The sequence below is a fragment of the Ylistrum balloti genome, unplaced genomic scaffold (assembly GCF_031769215.1).
Source record: "Ylistrum balloti isolate Yb309-2 unplaced genomic scaffold, AGI_CSIRO_Ybal_v1 Utg370324, whole genome shotgun sequence".
NCBI classification, from domain to species: domain Eukaryota; kingdom Metazoa; phylum Mollusca; class Bivalvia; order Pectinida; family Pectinidae; genus Ylistrum; species Ylistrum balloti.
Genome location: NW_026782237.1, coordinates 305,402 through 322,467, shown reverse-complemented (window position 1 = coordinate 322,467; position 17,066 = coordinate 305,402). Strand labels below are relative to the sequence as shown.

General features: G+C 34.4%; 2 protein-coding genes across 3 annotated transcripts in view; one reads left to right on the top strand and one right to left on the bottom strand.

The window, feature by feature from the left end:
- Positions 1-6,473, top strand: part of LOC132553369 (molybdopterin synthase catalytic subunit-like) — a 24,686-nt gene extending 18,213 nt beyond the window's left edge. For both annotated transcript variants that reach the window (XM_060217605.1, XM_060217606.1), the window contains 2 exons: positions 4,910-5,033; positions 5,403-6,473. In XM_060217605.1, the coding sequence (XP_060073588.1) occupies positions 4,910-5,033; positions 5,403-5,465 (187 nt within the window). In that variant the 3' untranslated portion in view covers positions 5,466-6,473. The remainder of the gene's footprint in view (positions 1-4,909; positions 5,034-5,402) is intronic.
- Positions 5,667-17,066, bottom strand: LOC132553368 (DNA-directed RNA polymerase III subunit RPC3-like). Its single transcript, XM_060217604.1, has 15 exons — positions 16,911-17,066; positions 15,446-15,707; positions 14,944-15,117; positions 14,177-14,268; positions 13,768-13,872; positions 13,417-13,509; positions 12,307-12,387; positions 11,130-11,181; positions 10,878-10,938; positions 10,484-10,550; positions 9,461-9,544; positions 8,223-8,324; positions 7,412-7,461; positions 7,093-7,230; positions 5,667-6,615 (listed from the first exon to the last, which is right to left on the bottom strand). Exons 1-15 carry the CDS (start codon positions 17,055-17,057, stop codon positions 6,504-6,506), a joined length of 1,620 nt encoding a protein of 539 aa, XP_060073587.1. The 5' UTR covers positions 17,058-17,066; the 3' UTR covers positions 5,667-6,503.

Below are 17,066 nucleotides of genomic sequence, written 5' to 3'. Positions count from 1 at the left end.
CCTCATCCACACCATCTGTGGTTGTGATCATGTTTGTTAGGTTAATTCGTTATCACGGTGATCGTCAGTTTAGGTCTGTTGTAAAGATGAAATTGTTACTGGGATGATATTCTCTATAGGTCTGTTGTTAGGATGAAATTGTTACTGGGATAATATTCTCTGTAGGTCTGTTGTAATGATGAAATTGTTACTGGGATGATATTCTCTGTAGGTCTGTTGTTAGGATGAAATTGTTACTGGGATAATATTCTCTATAGGTCTGTTGTTAGGATGAAATTGTTACTGGGATGATATTCTCTGTAGGTCTGTTGCTAGGATGAAATTGTTACTGGGATAAAATTCTCTATAGGTCTGTTGTTAGGATGAAATTGTTACTGGGATAATATTCTCTGTAGGTCTGTTGTTAGGATGAAATTGTTACTGGGATAATATTCTCTGTAGGTCTGTTGTTAGGATGAAATTGTTACTGGGATAATATTCTCTGTAGGTCTGTTGTTAGGATGAAATTGTTACTGGGATAATATTCTATATTGGTCTGGTATTAGGATGAAATGGTTACCAACATAATATTCTATATTCTATATTGGTCTGGTATTAGGATGATATGGTTACCAACATAATATTCTATATTCTATATTGGTCTGGTATTAGGATGAAATGGTTACCAACATAATATTCTATATTGGTCTGGTATTAGGATGAAATGATTACCAACATAATATCCTATTTTATATATTGGTCTGGTATTAGGATGAAATGGTTACCAACATAATATTCTATATTCTTTACTGGTCTGGTGTTAGGATGATATGGTTAGGAGTGTAATTGTAAGTACAGGTCTGTATTGTTATTCAACCAATCAATGGACCCATAAAACTGAAGTGTATTAAAAGCATTTCTGTCTTTACAATTTTGGTTCCAGTCCATGAGGGAGAAAGGTGTCTGTCTGTTTACATCAATTACCCATTGGAACTACTGTTGTTAGCCATTATAATGATAATTTGATTATGTCCTGTTTCGATTTTTCATGGTAATGATTTGTTTCAGTGGATCCAATACATTTTTTCTTTGATCTGTTCAGCAATTGATTTCTATTTGTCATCATTACCAGGAAATAGAAACATAAGAGCTCACCTTTACACATTAAAATACTCTCTCAAGGAGGAAGTAGACGAGTGTTTTCTGATCGCTGAATACCTTCACCTACATGTACACTTATGTTAAAGTGTGTACCTTATGCTTGCCTCTACACTTTCATCTGATCACATGAAGGAGTTTATTGAACCAGTTTATCTCTTGTGCCCTGTCTCCCCGTTTCTTCCCTTGTTTTTCTGCCTTGTCTCCCCATTTCTTCCCTTGTTTTTCTGCCTTGTCTCCCCATTTCTTCCCTTGTTTTTCTGTATCCATTCAGTGGTAGAGTATATCAAACCTGTCAGACTTTCTATCAGGAAGCAGTTTTTTTACAGTAACTACTGGTGCTTCAAATGTCTGAGGATTTCTAACAGGAAGCAGTTTTTTTACAGTAACTACTGGTGCTTCAAATGTGTGAGGATTTCTAACAGGAAGCAGTTTTTTTACAGTAACTACTGGTGCTTCAAATTTCTGAGGATTTCTCAAAAATTCCATTGGTTATTTCTGAATAATTTGTTCACTTACACAAAGGGCAAGCATGCTTTGTATTGCATGGTGGTCCGATGCCAAAAATTTCAAACATTAACTCCTTCTGGATAACGTTTAGACCAATCCCATAATGGTTGGAAGACATCATGCTCATTTAAATAAATGACCTTGACCAATTTTCAAGGTAATGGGGGTAATATTTGTTAAAATCTTGTAACAACTTCAAACTATGGACATGATATTTGATTATGTTAGGATGAAAGACTATCAAGTTTATTGAAGGAATGACCGTTTTCTACCTCTTTGGAACACTGTCTTCTGATTATAACCAGGAGATGAAGGATTACAGTGTAACAAACTGAAAAGAAAAGGTTAAAAGTTTGATAAAACCATGAAAGTTTCCTGATCAAAGTTATCTCCTCAGTAGCTGGACAGCAGATGAGTGATGCTGGCCATTTTGTTAATTTCCTTTGAGGAAGTCTTGAAGTCTGCATCCATATACAAGTACCTATTGATCCTGTGGTAACACAATACTCATTAAGTCTACTCACTACCTGTGATATGTTTCAAGACAGACTTACATGTGAGGACAGTTCACACTTCCATTTACTCCTCTGTTGAATACAAAAGTGTTCATGCCGAGAAAAAAGATTACAACAACGAATTCATCAGAAAGAGAAGCAAATTAATTAAATGCACACAAATGTTTATGGTATAAAAATGTAGAGTTTTAACTTCATGGAAGTTAAAGGTTGAATATAAATCATTGATAGGTTTGTTTGTGAAGTGGTGTACTTAAAAGGTGTAAATAATTCATGTGACCTACTAATTATCACCAGTCCTGTAACATTAGGGAACATATGAAGTGGAACATCCCAGTAGATGTAATTGATTGCAGCTCTTTCTTCTACTGTTTGCTTGAAGTTGGGATAACTGCTAGAAGTAGCTCATTAGGGGTGTCACGCAAGGTATTTCGACAACTTGGGCCATTGAAATCATCTGTGATCTAACATTGGTTGATAACATGATAAGTCTATATTTGTTTTCATTTCAAAAAACAATTTTTCATTAACTCATTGCAAGGGGAAAAGGGTGCCATAACATCATCTGGTTGGCTTGGTATAGATATTGCAGAGAAAGTAGAATTGGCTTTCATCCATTTCTCAGAATTTATGAAACTTGATATGCGTAATATCATCCTCGATACTCCAGGGGTTATCATGTCAAAATTGAAGGCACAAACAAAGTAATTTGATTGGTTCCAAGAGAAAAAAACTGACCAACTACAGGCTGATATGCTCTTTTGGAAGATTACAAAGGAGCGACACCCAACTACAAAGGCTTTTCGTCTTGTCCACTTGGGTGTTACACATTGAACCTTCAATTTTACCATTACATATCCAGTGGTGAAGAGAGCGAAAGTGATTGTAGCCCCTGGAATATCGAGGATGATATGATACGTGAAAGGAACTTTAATTCAACATTTACCTCAATTTGACACAAGTATATAAATGAGATAGTGGTACAACTGTACATGACACACTGCTTCAACATTCTACATACAAATTGTACATCACCAACAAACATACCTTCCAAGAGTAAGATATTATCAATCGCGGCAGTGGACTTGAACGTTGACCTCAATGTGATCTTGACCTTGGGCACTCTAGATATCACATTGACATCCTCTATTCATCTATTGGTCATACATTTTTTTATCTCAATTTGACCTTCAACTTGAGCATAAACTAAAAAATTATAAACCACACACCCTCTTTACTTCCAATATGTACTTTAAACTGTAATTGACCAATAACTTTCTACAGTGAGTAGAAAGTGATCTCCTGGACTCTGAATATTACAATTAATTTCTGTGACTTTGACCCTGACAACAGACCCAATATCAATACTTGTAAAGTTCCCTATTATTCATCATTTACATTCTTGGTACATCTTAGGCCTTTCTCTGACTTCAATTGTAACTGGAGCAAGTTTGAGGATATCTGGTGTGACAATGATTGTCAAATGGAGGGTCATACATAGTAGCAAATATAGGTTTTAATGAGATGGAGCATAAATCCTAGGCAATGGTCTTCAATTGAAGACACAAGCTATTGGTTTCAAATATATTAGTCATTTAGGTTTCATATTTGATGCCCTGATAATTTCAGTTGTGCTTGAAGTTTGAATTATTAGTTTTCAGAAAGAAACACTAAGTCAGTAAGTTAATCAATTAGGTGTCTCTCAAATTCATATACTAAAGCACATATATTGGCAGTTTAATTCCCAGGGGAAGTAATAGGTAAATTTGTACTCCCACCTGTGTAATGAATTATTCATTGGGACTCAGTAGGCACACACATGGTTTTACAAACACACAGGAAATAGTTAAGGTTTATAAAATGCACTCATTGTAACCTAAGGTTTACTGTTCTGTAAAGTTTCCTTTAAAATGCTACTAGTTCAGAATGGTAAATTGGAACATTGTTGGACCAAAGGGACTGAACATTGTGACAGGTGGCCCATTAGGCCTGTATTGCTCACCTGCTCTACAGCTTTTAAAGACACAATATTATTTGTTAATCCATGTTGTTTCTAAACAAAATACCCCTTCTTTCACTTTATACATGTTGTTGGTAAAATAATGAAAGTCAGGGGGCTCTTGGTTCATAAACCATATCAATTTGAAGATTTGTTATTGAAAAATTGTTCATAGATTTTAACACATTTGACTGATGTGACGTTGAAAGTTGGTTAAGGTAATTTTTCAAACCAGTTTTGGTAGTCCTTCATCCCAGCATGCTACAGACCCCATATATGTACCACAAATCAGCTTCTTTTAAACATTTGACTCCAGTAACCTTTGAAGTCGGTCAATAACAAATAGTAGTCTTTCATCTCTGCATGCTTCTGGACCCATAACATGGCCCTGTACCAGAAGCATGTTTGCCTTTTCAACAAAGTCTGTGATCCCATGAGGAGAGCAAAACCTGCATTGGTGAAAAATGCATTGTAAATCTAGTATATATTCTAGAGATATGACTGGTGAGAATCTCAATATGACATCCTCCTCATCCAATACAATATTGTACCAACAAATTGACTATTATACACTAGAAAGTGGCATACAGATAACAGATCTGGTGAGAACTGCATATATATGTAGTTATAATTTTTATGTGGCATGTTAGTTTGCAGATTTACATGCTGATTGTTTCGACTGTGAATCATTGGCAAATTGAGGGTATGAGATAGTCATATTTCATTAACTCCGTGCTTACTATTGCAGTGTTGTACCAGTGGAAGAGGCTAGCATTATAATAGCTGTGTCATCACCACACAGGAAAGAAAGTCTAGAAGCAGTCAGCTTTGCTATTGATACAGTCAAAGCAGTGGTACCTATATGGAAAAAGGTAGTGTAGGATGACTTATATTTTAAACTAATGTACATAGCCATTTGCTTGTTGGCTTTTAAATCAATCATCTGTGAATCGGCATATTTTCAGTTATATGCTCCAACTATTAACTAGTGGAAAGGAGCTCATAGTTATAGTTTAAAAAATGCATGAATTTTAGAAATAAAATTTATAATTATCAAAATTCAGAGTTTAACTCAAAGCATTATTTAACATTTGACCATCACTGATCTTGTACTTACTTACTGAAAGGTTGTAATAGCAGAAATAACACATGTTAGGTGACAGATGTGATCATTTGTGGGCTATAGGAATAAGGTATTGCATTCCTTGTTCTATTTCTTAAAATATTTTATTATTTTGCAGGAGATATATGGTGATGAAAGCTCAGCCTGGAAGGAAAACAAAGAGTGTGCATGGACTTCTTGATAACATCAGGGTTGTAGTGGATCAAGGTGTTAAACATAAAACCCTGATTATGTATTATTAATCAGATATTGTTAATCAGATATTAAATCTAATTAAGTGAGAACAAGACATTGATTATTCAAACTGTGATAAGTGTCAATCAGAGGTAAGAGAACTTGACAAGATTATTTTTAATCGTAACAGAACATATCAAAACCTAAAAAAAACACATAGGGAAAGGCGAAGGACTGCATGTGTACGAAGGCCCATAACTCTTACACAAAAAATTGATTTAAAATTACAGGTCTCCAAGAAAGGCATGACAAGCAATTTAACCAGAGGTGGAGATAATTTCTACTTGTACAGCATTCTGTCTCTGAAGTGGACAGACAATATCAGAGTTGCTTTTATTCCGATTACAGGAATACATATTATACAACAGTACTCTTTAATACAATGCTGATACATTTCTTATTTGACATCATTCCATGCTTTAATCATGTATTCTGTACTTCATATTTTTAGTACTTGAATTCAGTTGTCAATCCAGGTTGCTTGCATGAACATGCAGACCCCTAAGACTTGTCACTTGGGAATAACTCCATTCTCATGATATCTGTTGTCATTCAACAACCACGGTAACCAACTTTTGTGTACATTGTCACTTATCACATCCATAGGTGTTTGCGGGATTAAATATTTGGTGTCCCAAGTATGATCTAAAATGTTTACATTTTTAATCGGGATGCCTCCGATGTGTAATAGTAATAACCACTATCCAAGTAATCCAAGTAACTGATCACAAAAGTAGTAAATCATACCTACTGTGTGGCATTCAAATTCTATGATTCGTTCATTTTTAACCAATCAGAACATTGCTGAACTAGCACACACGATCTGTCGTATTATATAATTACAAATAAGGCGTGATTTCAAGTTATTAACAAACTAACCTATGATTATTTAATAGTATTTAACATTGTTACTGGCATGCATTCAATGTTTCCAAATAAAACATGGAAAAATCAATGTTATATTGTTTAAGAAATTTATTTTTTGTCAGCGCTTCTTTTTGACAGCAATATTCTCTAGGTTGTGTTGTGTAGACAACTGTAGATAGGACTGGAGAACAAAGAGGGTGTCGTCTATCTGGGTCTCGCTTAGGTCTAACCTACAATAGAGAACATAGTGTTATATTATTATAGAAAAAGGTTGTGTAACTTAATCTCCTTTAGATTTAACCTACCAAGCAGAGCAGTGTCATATAACTGGACTTAGTCAAAATACAGAAAAAGTGTTGTATAACTGGGTATGCCTAACTTGCACCAATACAAGAAAAGCTTTTTCATTGATTGCTGTCAGTTTGTTTTGAAGAGACATCAAGAAAGATAACTCCTGTTGTAAACTTGTTTTTATGTGCATTTTTGCTTTGAACTCATAATGAGGGTACACTCTACAGTGTATTGGAGCTATTGTCATACAAGTTCAAACAGTGGACCTATCCTTTTATAATGCTCCATTTATACTTTTTTTTACTTTAATTTGTTTAATTTTGTACCGTATGTTTGACCTTTTATGACTTAGTCATTCAGCATGTTTGACCTTCGGCAACTCATTCCTACCACGGGTTTGACTTTGAGTGACTTACATTCGCACGGTATGTTTGACCTTGAGAATCTGCTCCTGTTCCGGGGGACTGATAGTTTGCACAATCTCCTCCTTCTGTTCGGAGTCTGCCAGTGTTGCCACAATGGCATCTACTCTCTCCTTCTTGTCTAGAACTCGTCTACAAAACAGAGTCAGTTGGTTTGTCTCTAAAGCTGTCATGAGTAATGCCATTTTCCTGTTTACAACAGTATTTTGATAATTCATGTTGATAAGTGGGAAATTTTAGGAACCAGTTAACAGACATGCTTAAAAGTCACAATCTATAGAAGTGTTTTATTAAGAATAATTTGGAGTATTACTTGTGTTCCGCCACCTCAGCCTCACGTCGTATCATGGCATTCTTCACCGCCTGAGGAAAAAACAAAGTTTGATGTATGACATTGCTTACAAAACAAATGGAACTGTATAAATGTTTAGCTAATACTTCTTGATAGAAAATTATGTTTAGCTATAATTCTAGGATAGTAAGTCACTACTAATGGTTAGAACGGAAACCTTATTAGCTTTAATCATTTTTCTCCATGACAGTGTCATCAACAACCTTGTTATGAACTGGAATGAGAATTATTATAGGTATCTGTGTCATGGGTTAGTCTTCCGATACAGATTCCCAATCTAGGTGATTCAGTTTTGAGTTTAAATCTTAGTCTGACACTAAGATAATCCATTCTATCTTAGTTACAATTAAATTTATGTAATTTTCACAATTCTTTTCTTCCTTAACATTAGTGAAACAATATATTATCAGTTATCATTATAAGGTCTCAAAATAATATGGCGTCTTCGTGTATACAACATATGACACATAATAAAAAAAGCAGGATACTTTTCATTGGGTGTTATGTGCTCTGGGTAATAACCTTCATTACCAGTAATTTACCTGATACTTTGGAAGACAAAATAAGATATATGGTTGCTTGTAAATCACCTCGAGATAATTGGTACAGTGTTACGTAATACTGCTAGACAAATAAGTAGCCTAGAAATTCCTTCCTGGAATAACATTTTGGTCTATTTGTTTGTTTTATTATTTATTTATTTTTTTGCTCCATATTAGAATATGGCATGTTCCTGTACATGTACATTGAGATGACAGAACACTGTGTTTACCTTGAAACATCTCTGTTGAACAATTCTGGCTACCTGAGGGATGTCTACGTTGAACAGGTAGAATGTACGAGAGGGGGCATGGTCAGGAGTTTTAGACACTTCCTGTAATAATAAATAAATGTAATATAGATGTCCACAATAAACAGGTAGAATGTATGAGAGGGGACATGGTCAGGAGTTTTAGACACTTCCTGTAATAATAAATAAATGTAATATAGATGTCCACAATAAACAGGTAGAATGTATGAGAGGGGGCATGGTCAGGAGTTTTAGACACTTCCTGTAATAATAAATAAATGTAATATAGATGTCCACAATAAACAGGTAGAATGTATGAGAGGGGGCATGGTCAGGAGTTTTAGACACTTCCTGTAATAATAAACAAATGTAATATAGATGTCCACAATAAACAGGTAGAATGTATGAGAGGGGGCATGGTCAGGAGTTTTAGACACTTCCTGTAATAATAAACAAATGTAATATAGATGTCCACAATAAACAGGTAGAATGTATGAGAGGGGGCATGGTCAGGAGTTTTACACGCTTCCTGTAATAATAAATAAATGTAATATAGATGTCCACAATAAACAGGTAGAATGTATGAGAGGGGGCATGGTCAGGAGTTTTACACGCTTCCTGTAATAATAAATAAATGTAATATAGATGTCCACAATAAACAGGTAGAATGTATGAGAGGGGGCATGGTCAGGAGTTTTAGACACTTCCTGTAATAATAAATAAATGTAATATAGATGTCCACAATAAACAGGTAGAATGTATGAGAGGGGGCATGGTCAGGAGTTTTAGACACTTCCTGTGACATAAAATAATTGTAATATATATGTCTACAATAAACAGGTAGAATGTATGAGAGGGGACATGGTCAGGAGTTATAGACATTTCCTGTTTTTAATTTAATAAAGATGGAACACATAAAACGTTGTACATTAAACAGCAATAAATGATGTCCAATTAAAGTCATATTTGTAAATAAAGCAACCTTTCTATAAATGTGAGTACAATTTTGGAACATGTACACAACAAGATAATGCAACACCTAATATCTATATGCATTGTCAATACGGTAGCTGCCAAAATGTCAATCATCAATTTCTTGTTGCTTCTTTGATGTTAGAAAAGAAATTACTTTCACCTTTATAACAATTTATTTGCGGTGTCTACAATAGTGTGGTGGAGTTAAATAACTACAATTTGATATCTCTGTTCATTACACTTACTGTTAGAGTGATGAAGTTTTCAGAAAACATGTTGTATAACAGTTCCTTAGCTTCCTTGGCAGATATCATAGCATAGTCCTCAATCTGTAATACATAACACAGTCCTCAATCTGTAATACATAACACAGTCCTCAATCTGTAATACATAACACAGTCCTCAATCTGTAATACATAACACAGTCCTCAATCTGTAATACATAACACAGTCCTCTATCTGTAACACATAACACAGTCCTCAGTCTGTAATACATAACACAGTCCTCAATCTGTAATACATAACACAGTCCTCAATCTGTAATACATAACACAGTCCTTTATCTGTTATACATAACACAGTCCTTTATCTGTAATACATAACACAGTCCTCAATCTGTAATACATAACACAGTCCTCAATCTGTAATACATAACACAGTCCTCAATCTGTAATACATAACATAGTCCTCAATCTGTAATACATAACACAGTCCTCAATCTGTAATACATAACACAGTCCTTTATCTGTAATACATAACACAGTCCTTTATCTGTAATACATAACACAGTCCTCAATCTGTTATACATAACACAGTCCTTTATCTGTAATACATAACATAGTCCTCAATCTGTAATACATAACACAGTCCTCAATCTGTAATACATAACACAGTCCTCAATCTGTAATACATAACACAGTCCTCAATCTGTAATACATAACACAGTCCTCAATCTGTAATACATAACACAGTCCTCAATCTGTAATACATAACACAGTCCTCAATCTGTAACACATAACACAGTCCTCAATCTGTAATACATAACACAGTCCTCAGTCTGTAATACATAACACAGTCCTCAGTCTGTAATACATAACACAGTCCTCAATCTGTAATACATAACACAGTCCTCAATCTGTAATACATAACACAGTCCTCAATCTGTAATACATAACACAAGTATGTTAAATATAACATCAATAGGAAAGAGTGATAAACAAATAAACATGGTTTTTGATAATAAGTTCTGTTTAACTTTTTAAGGTTACCTGTTTTTGTTTTGAATGCTGCTTTAACAACAAAACTCTGAAAATTCTTAGGCACTTGGATCCAAATCTGTTCAAAATAAATTGTTTTTCATGAGAGAAAGAGCAAGAAGAAAGCTGCAATTCTAATCAAATGAAACACATTGTTACCTACATATTACCTGTAACAAGTCAATCATCTTCACATAGAAGAAGACAAAGTCCTAAAAGTATTAACAAAATACATAAACCATTATAATATTTGGTTGTGTGTTAGCACATTTTATTTAATTCTCCATCATTTTGCAAAAGAAAATTGAGACATCAAATGAAATGACAATCACTGAAGAAGTGACAGATTAAGGTTTCTGATCTGTTAGACAAAAATGGTTGAGACAAAACTGCAGTTATAACTCACCGTTCCTGTACCGCAGACTCCAAGTGAGCCTTGGCGATCTCTTGTAAACCTTTATAGAAATCTCAGCACAGTCAAGGAATTCACATGTGAGATTGAATAAATTAGAAAAACTTTTTCTCAAAGAAATTCTAAAATCAAAAGTAATTTCAGACCTATTATTGGTAAAGTCTAGTATTTTCACAGTTCCAAATGTGCCGATCAACAGAGTTCTGACAAGAGTTTCGGAACATTTCCCCGAGCCCAAAAGGATACTGACAACATACAAACCACCAGACATCTCATCAACCTTGGTGAACATTCCATTCTGTAATACAATACAAATTGACAAGAGCTGCGATAAACTTTACTTATCACTGTATAACACTTACATTTCTAAATTAATATACGAGGGGAGCCAATCACAAATTCAATGTCTTGTAATTATTTGTACTGTACTCTTGATGACATCTATTCCATTGTTATAACTTGCTTTTAATTTTGTTTACATTTGTTCTGAAATTATACACGCCTTATATTATCAAAAACAAATCTGTTACACCAAATATTACTTCAAAATTCATAAAAATGCTGAAATATTTACAATAACAGAGTTTATAGCATGAAAAATATCTATTATATTAATTACAAAATTAACAATAGTAAAACCTTCAAAGATCTTACCATAGGGACGACCTCTGTATAATATGTATAAACACACTTGTAATGACAAACACAGAACAAACTTGTCTGACCTGTCATCTTACCTTGAAAATAACTAATTATCTCTTCAAAAAAAAGCATGTGGAGTGTTCTTGTTTTTTTTAATGTCTAAGTATTAATGTGAAAAGAAGTAAATACAAATCAGAATGGACAAAGCACCTAATGACTGAATATTTTTTAGGTATAGTCACATGACTCCCGTAAGGAAAATGGCCTCCAAAATGAAACTATTGGCCGTGATATAGGAGTGTCCATATCTCTAATAACACATCCTTCGCAAATTCAAAGTCATTTCTAGATCAGCATTTGCAAAATCATGTATTCACAAATATGTCTGCAGAGGTGATTTTGTGAAATAAAGTATTTGTGAAATTTAGGTGCTTTACAATAATTTTAACCAAACAATAATCATCCCATTCCTGGCCCTATATTTCAGGCATTCTCATACAAGTATCTGCAATAAATAGTTTACAAAGATCTTGCTTTGGACTGAAACATTCAATTCTTCTACCGTATCCACTGAAAGATTTTGATGTAAGTAATTCATCTCTTACAACTGTTTTAAAATTTCGCCCCCAGGTACAACCAAAGAACAAAATAGTCTGAACAGCCTTCCTTCCACTAATACATGGAAGTAAGTTCAAATAGCCATTAACAGCTGGAAAACACAGAGACAGTCCTACAGACCAATGTCCAAAGGACCAAATTTAAAGAGCTCATGGGACCATACCATATCATCGCATAACATAGTCATGTACATCTCTAGCACATGTCTGGTCAGGAAGAGCTCCTTTGGCAAGGCACGGAACACCTGTTAGAGAGAGTAAAAAATATCAATGAGAAAGGCACTGAAGACATGTAAAGGAATAGAAAAAATATTTTTGAGCAAGACAAGAAAAGAACAATCATTAAGCAAGGTACTGACCATATGTAAAGAGGGAGAGAGAAAGAGAGAGAGAGAGAAAGAGAGTGAAAGAATAATATTGTTGAGCAAGACATGGAATACCTGTCAGAGAGGAAGGAAAATATTAGTGAGCTAGGTGTGATGCGCCTGTAATTGAAATGTTATAGGGGAAAGCACAAAATGTCTGACACAGAGAAGGTGAAATCTTCAAGGCAAGGCATGGAACACCTGCTAGAGACACAAAGGGAAATGTTATACTTCAAGGCACAGAACACCTGGTAGAGAGAGGGAAATGTTACACTTCAAGGCACAGAAAACCTGCTAGAGAGAGGGTAATGTTATAGTTCAGGCACAGAACACCTGTTAGAGAGGGGTAAATGTTACAGTTCAAGGCACAAAACATCTGTTAGAGAGGGGTAAATGTTACAGAGCAAAGCACAGAACATCTGTTAGCGAGAGCTGAATACTAAAAGATAATGTATAGTACATCTGTTAAAGAGAGAGGAAAATACTACAGGGCAAGATACAGAACATCTGTCAGAAAAGGAATGTTATAGAGACAAGTCAGGAACACCTGCTAGACAAAATGAGGGATATTACATGTCAAGGCACAGAATACCTGAAAAGATTCAACTCCAAAAGCATAATAAAATCTATCCTATTGGAGCTGTGTTCTTACAGCCTATCACACTCCTGTCACAAAACAATAACACTAGCACATACTTCAAGAACAAAGCTCATTTAATTTTCATAATGCTAACCTCTTTCCCAAAAAAACACTTGCCACATTCACAAAACAAAATACTTACCTCATTCACAAAACACTACCACTTTCCACATTCATAATACACTTACCATAACCTCATTCACATAACATTAACACTTACCTCATTCTCAAACCATTTACACATACCTCAATCACATAAAAACTCTTACCTCATTTACACTCATTGCACATGAGGTGGTAGTAGCTGATGAAAATTTTGTCTCACACAGTCTCAGAAAAGTCCGCAGCACTTCCCCAGCTTTCTGTTAAAAAAGTTTTTGATTATAGAATTATATGTATCGATATCTGATTAATTTTGGAAGTGTGAACCAAAGTATTGTAATTTCTCCAAGTAAAAGAACACAGACATTCTTAATGTAGATACTCTGTAAAATTTTGTCATTTTCTAAAATAGAGATGTAAAACAAAAATTCTATGTTTACAAACCACATGCACCTGTCCTTTGTGGCAACAGAATGGAAAAGCAAGGTCAAACAAAATGTTTATTTGTAATTACTTACCACGTCTATCTTGCTGGCAGCAGATGCTACTAAAATCTGATCCCGGAAATGCTGGTGGAACCGTTCAAAGTTAACTCTCCAATAAATACCATCATCTTTTGGAACCTACGAAGAAAACATACCCACAGAAAAATTATGATTAACAATAGGTATATGGTTTTCAGAACTTTTATGTGGAAAACTGATGTGCCAAAAAATCTTAATGAATGGCACAAAATTATATTTTTACCAATGATTTCTGACTATTCAAAGAGTAAAATCAAATATGGTTGAAAGGGCAACAGAAATAAACTATAATTCATGTGATTCTGATCTCTCTGAAGATTTATGAATTGATAGTCAATAAAACATCCTGTCGACAAGTAAACATTTAAAAACTGGAGACATGACCATCTAACTACAATAATACCTCTGACTGATCTTCCCGTGATTCTGTTCTACTCCGTTTAGCAGGAGTTACCTCCCCTTCTGTGGATCGCTTCCTCTTTCTGCTGACTTCCCCTTCAAAATGTAAAATTTTTTAAGAAGTTAATTGAAATTTCTCAGAAATGAACATTTTGTGAAATATTGTTACAGTGGCTGAAATATGCATTTCAAGTACATCCTTTTTGTGCCAAAAATATGTCACAGACCTATTTTTAGGTAAAAAATATCAAATTTATTACATGTGAATTGTAATTTACCGATAGAATTGGATGCCTTTTGCACAAAAACTAATATTTTTCCTTTTACAATGTAAATTTCTTCCTTTCTAAAAGGCACGTACTAATTCATTTACCTAATATCATTGAGTTTTACCCTGTTATTTTTGCGATGTCATTACACATGCATCCTATAGATTTGTTTGTTTGCTGGGTTTGTCACCCAAGGACAAAACTGTGTCAGGACAGAGTGATCCTTTTTCTCAGTTTCCTGTGAAACAGAACCACTTGGAGTAGGCAGGCTTGAACCACACACCTTAGGTCTGCACCTGAGGTTACGTAGCCCTACACATCCTATAGATATACTGGTATTTGCTTTCAGCACAACAACCTCTTAATTATAAATATTATTATATCACATATATCACAGAAAAACATAGGACCACTCTTAATATTTTGAACCCTTTTTTGTCATGATGATATTCATTATAAATGCCCTTGGTTTCCTACATGATGTATATTATTTCTAACTTACCATCAATATCCATTTTGGGTATCATGTACAGCTCATCCTCATTAGGTGCTTGTCTCACTGTAGAATCATCATTGACCTCTTTACCAATATAGTTAGGGCAACGCTGAATGAAATGTGTCTTTGCTAAATTCTCAAATTTCTCTTTAACTAGTCCTGCGTTTATTCTAGGATGACCTGCATAGAAAAAATCAAAAGTACATTAGTCTACAGTGAGCAAGAATGATTCAGAAGCTACGTCTTTCAATTTCACCAATTCTTTTCAGATTTGATCTTATATTTCACAAATAAACTTGTAACAATACATTCACACATATAGGTACATGTATGATTATGTCTAAGTTTGTTTATCACAGACACTCAAGATTTTTTTTGTCTTAAAATCAAAGTTTTTTTTGGCAGTTCTTCAATTCGAAAGTACAGCTTAGGCGTGAAGTGATTTGTGTGTATGAAACTGTGAGGACAAACTTAAAGGTTACATTACCAAGATTGCCAATAAACTTACCTGAGGCATCGAGGGCTTCATTGAGTTTGTCTGTTATATTGATGACAGTCTCACTCATCAAACACTGGCCTTTGTTGAGTAGGTCCTCCACCAGAAGTTCAGCTGCGTCTCCATAGAGTGTCTTGGCACAGTAGATGTAGCGAGGAAAGCGAAGTCGCCACTGGATGACATCACAATGTATAGTATATTCTGTCAATCCTTTCTTGTTTAAATGAAAGGTGACAATGTTGTGTTGTATTAGAAGACAGAGGAGCTTCTTCACCTGTGAAACCACATCAATACAATCTGCAGTTGTAAACTATTTCTTTGAACAATACAGATATACGACTTGATCCATACTTAGTCATTCTGATTAATGCTGCATATGCTGACTAACGGACATGACCAGTTTTACTCAGATGGTCATAAATTGTATCTCCTACAAAGGATAAATCATGAAATTAATGAAGTGACCAAGGTCTATATCTTCTACAATATGTATGTGGGTATTTTCCATATCTACATGGGTTTATTTGCTTACATGTTGTAAATAGTTTTTTCTTTCTTTTAGCTACATATACTTGTACACATGCATGATGTTACCAACTAACCTGATTTCATCAGGTCAACCTGATATTGGTCATATTGTGATCTGCTCAAATCATGAAAAATACTACAATCATCTGAATTTGCATACTTTTTAGGGCATGTACATTGTTACTCAAACAAATGTACAAGCTAGGGTATACATTTTGCATATTAGCTAATGTATATAAGGTAGTTAATCAGCTGGACCTATTTTCAAAGCTCTATTTTGAAATTTTCTGAAATTTTCGACACTGCAGTTGTAATAGGCATTGTCAGTTTCATCCGAGCTTTCATCAACCTAGTTAATGTGACAAATATGAACTATTATGGAATACTTGTGGTTGTTCCAGCCTCTGTATTTGTATGTCTATAGCAGTTCTAGCCTCAAGTCAGTCTGACTGTTTTCTTAGTCATTTCAGCACTTATATTTCCTTCTGTTTTTCTATATATAAAATTTTTGTATCTTTTTTTTGGTCTCCATGATTGAATAAGATATTTAATTAGGTACATGTTTTCTGGTTTGTTTTTTCTTCATAGTAACGTGCCTGTACAGTGTGGCAACAGTAAGAACAAACAGCTTATGTTTACAACACTACCACACCAAGTATAGGCACTGATATAGATATGAAAATGATATACCAATATCCGTGAAACAAAATGCAATACGTCAAAATAGGTGACTCTACCTTGAAATATATCATCTAGGTTATTGACAAATATAAATTCTTAGTCATTTGTATTGTATAAAGGAAATCAAAACAATTAAAAAAAATACATGATATCGAAAAAAAGAAGCACCATCAAATGATATGAGACTGCATATCATTACGAAATCATGTGCCAATCAACCCGTCAAATTAGGTGTCTAAGCATAAGCGTGGGTGGACTCCAACGTTACCTGTTTCAATTCAAGTGCGGATTCCGCTAAAATGTATTTCAGTACACATGACCCTTTCTTCAGTAAAACTTTAGCAATCTTCGAGACTAAGTCTCCAAATTGTTCCCGTAGGATTAAACAGCACAACGCATTTCTATCTTGTGACATTTTCACTCG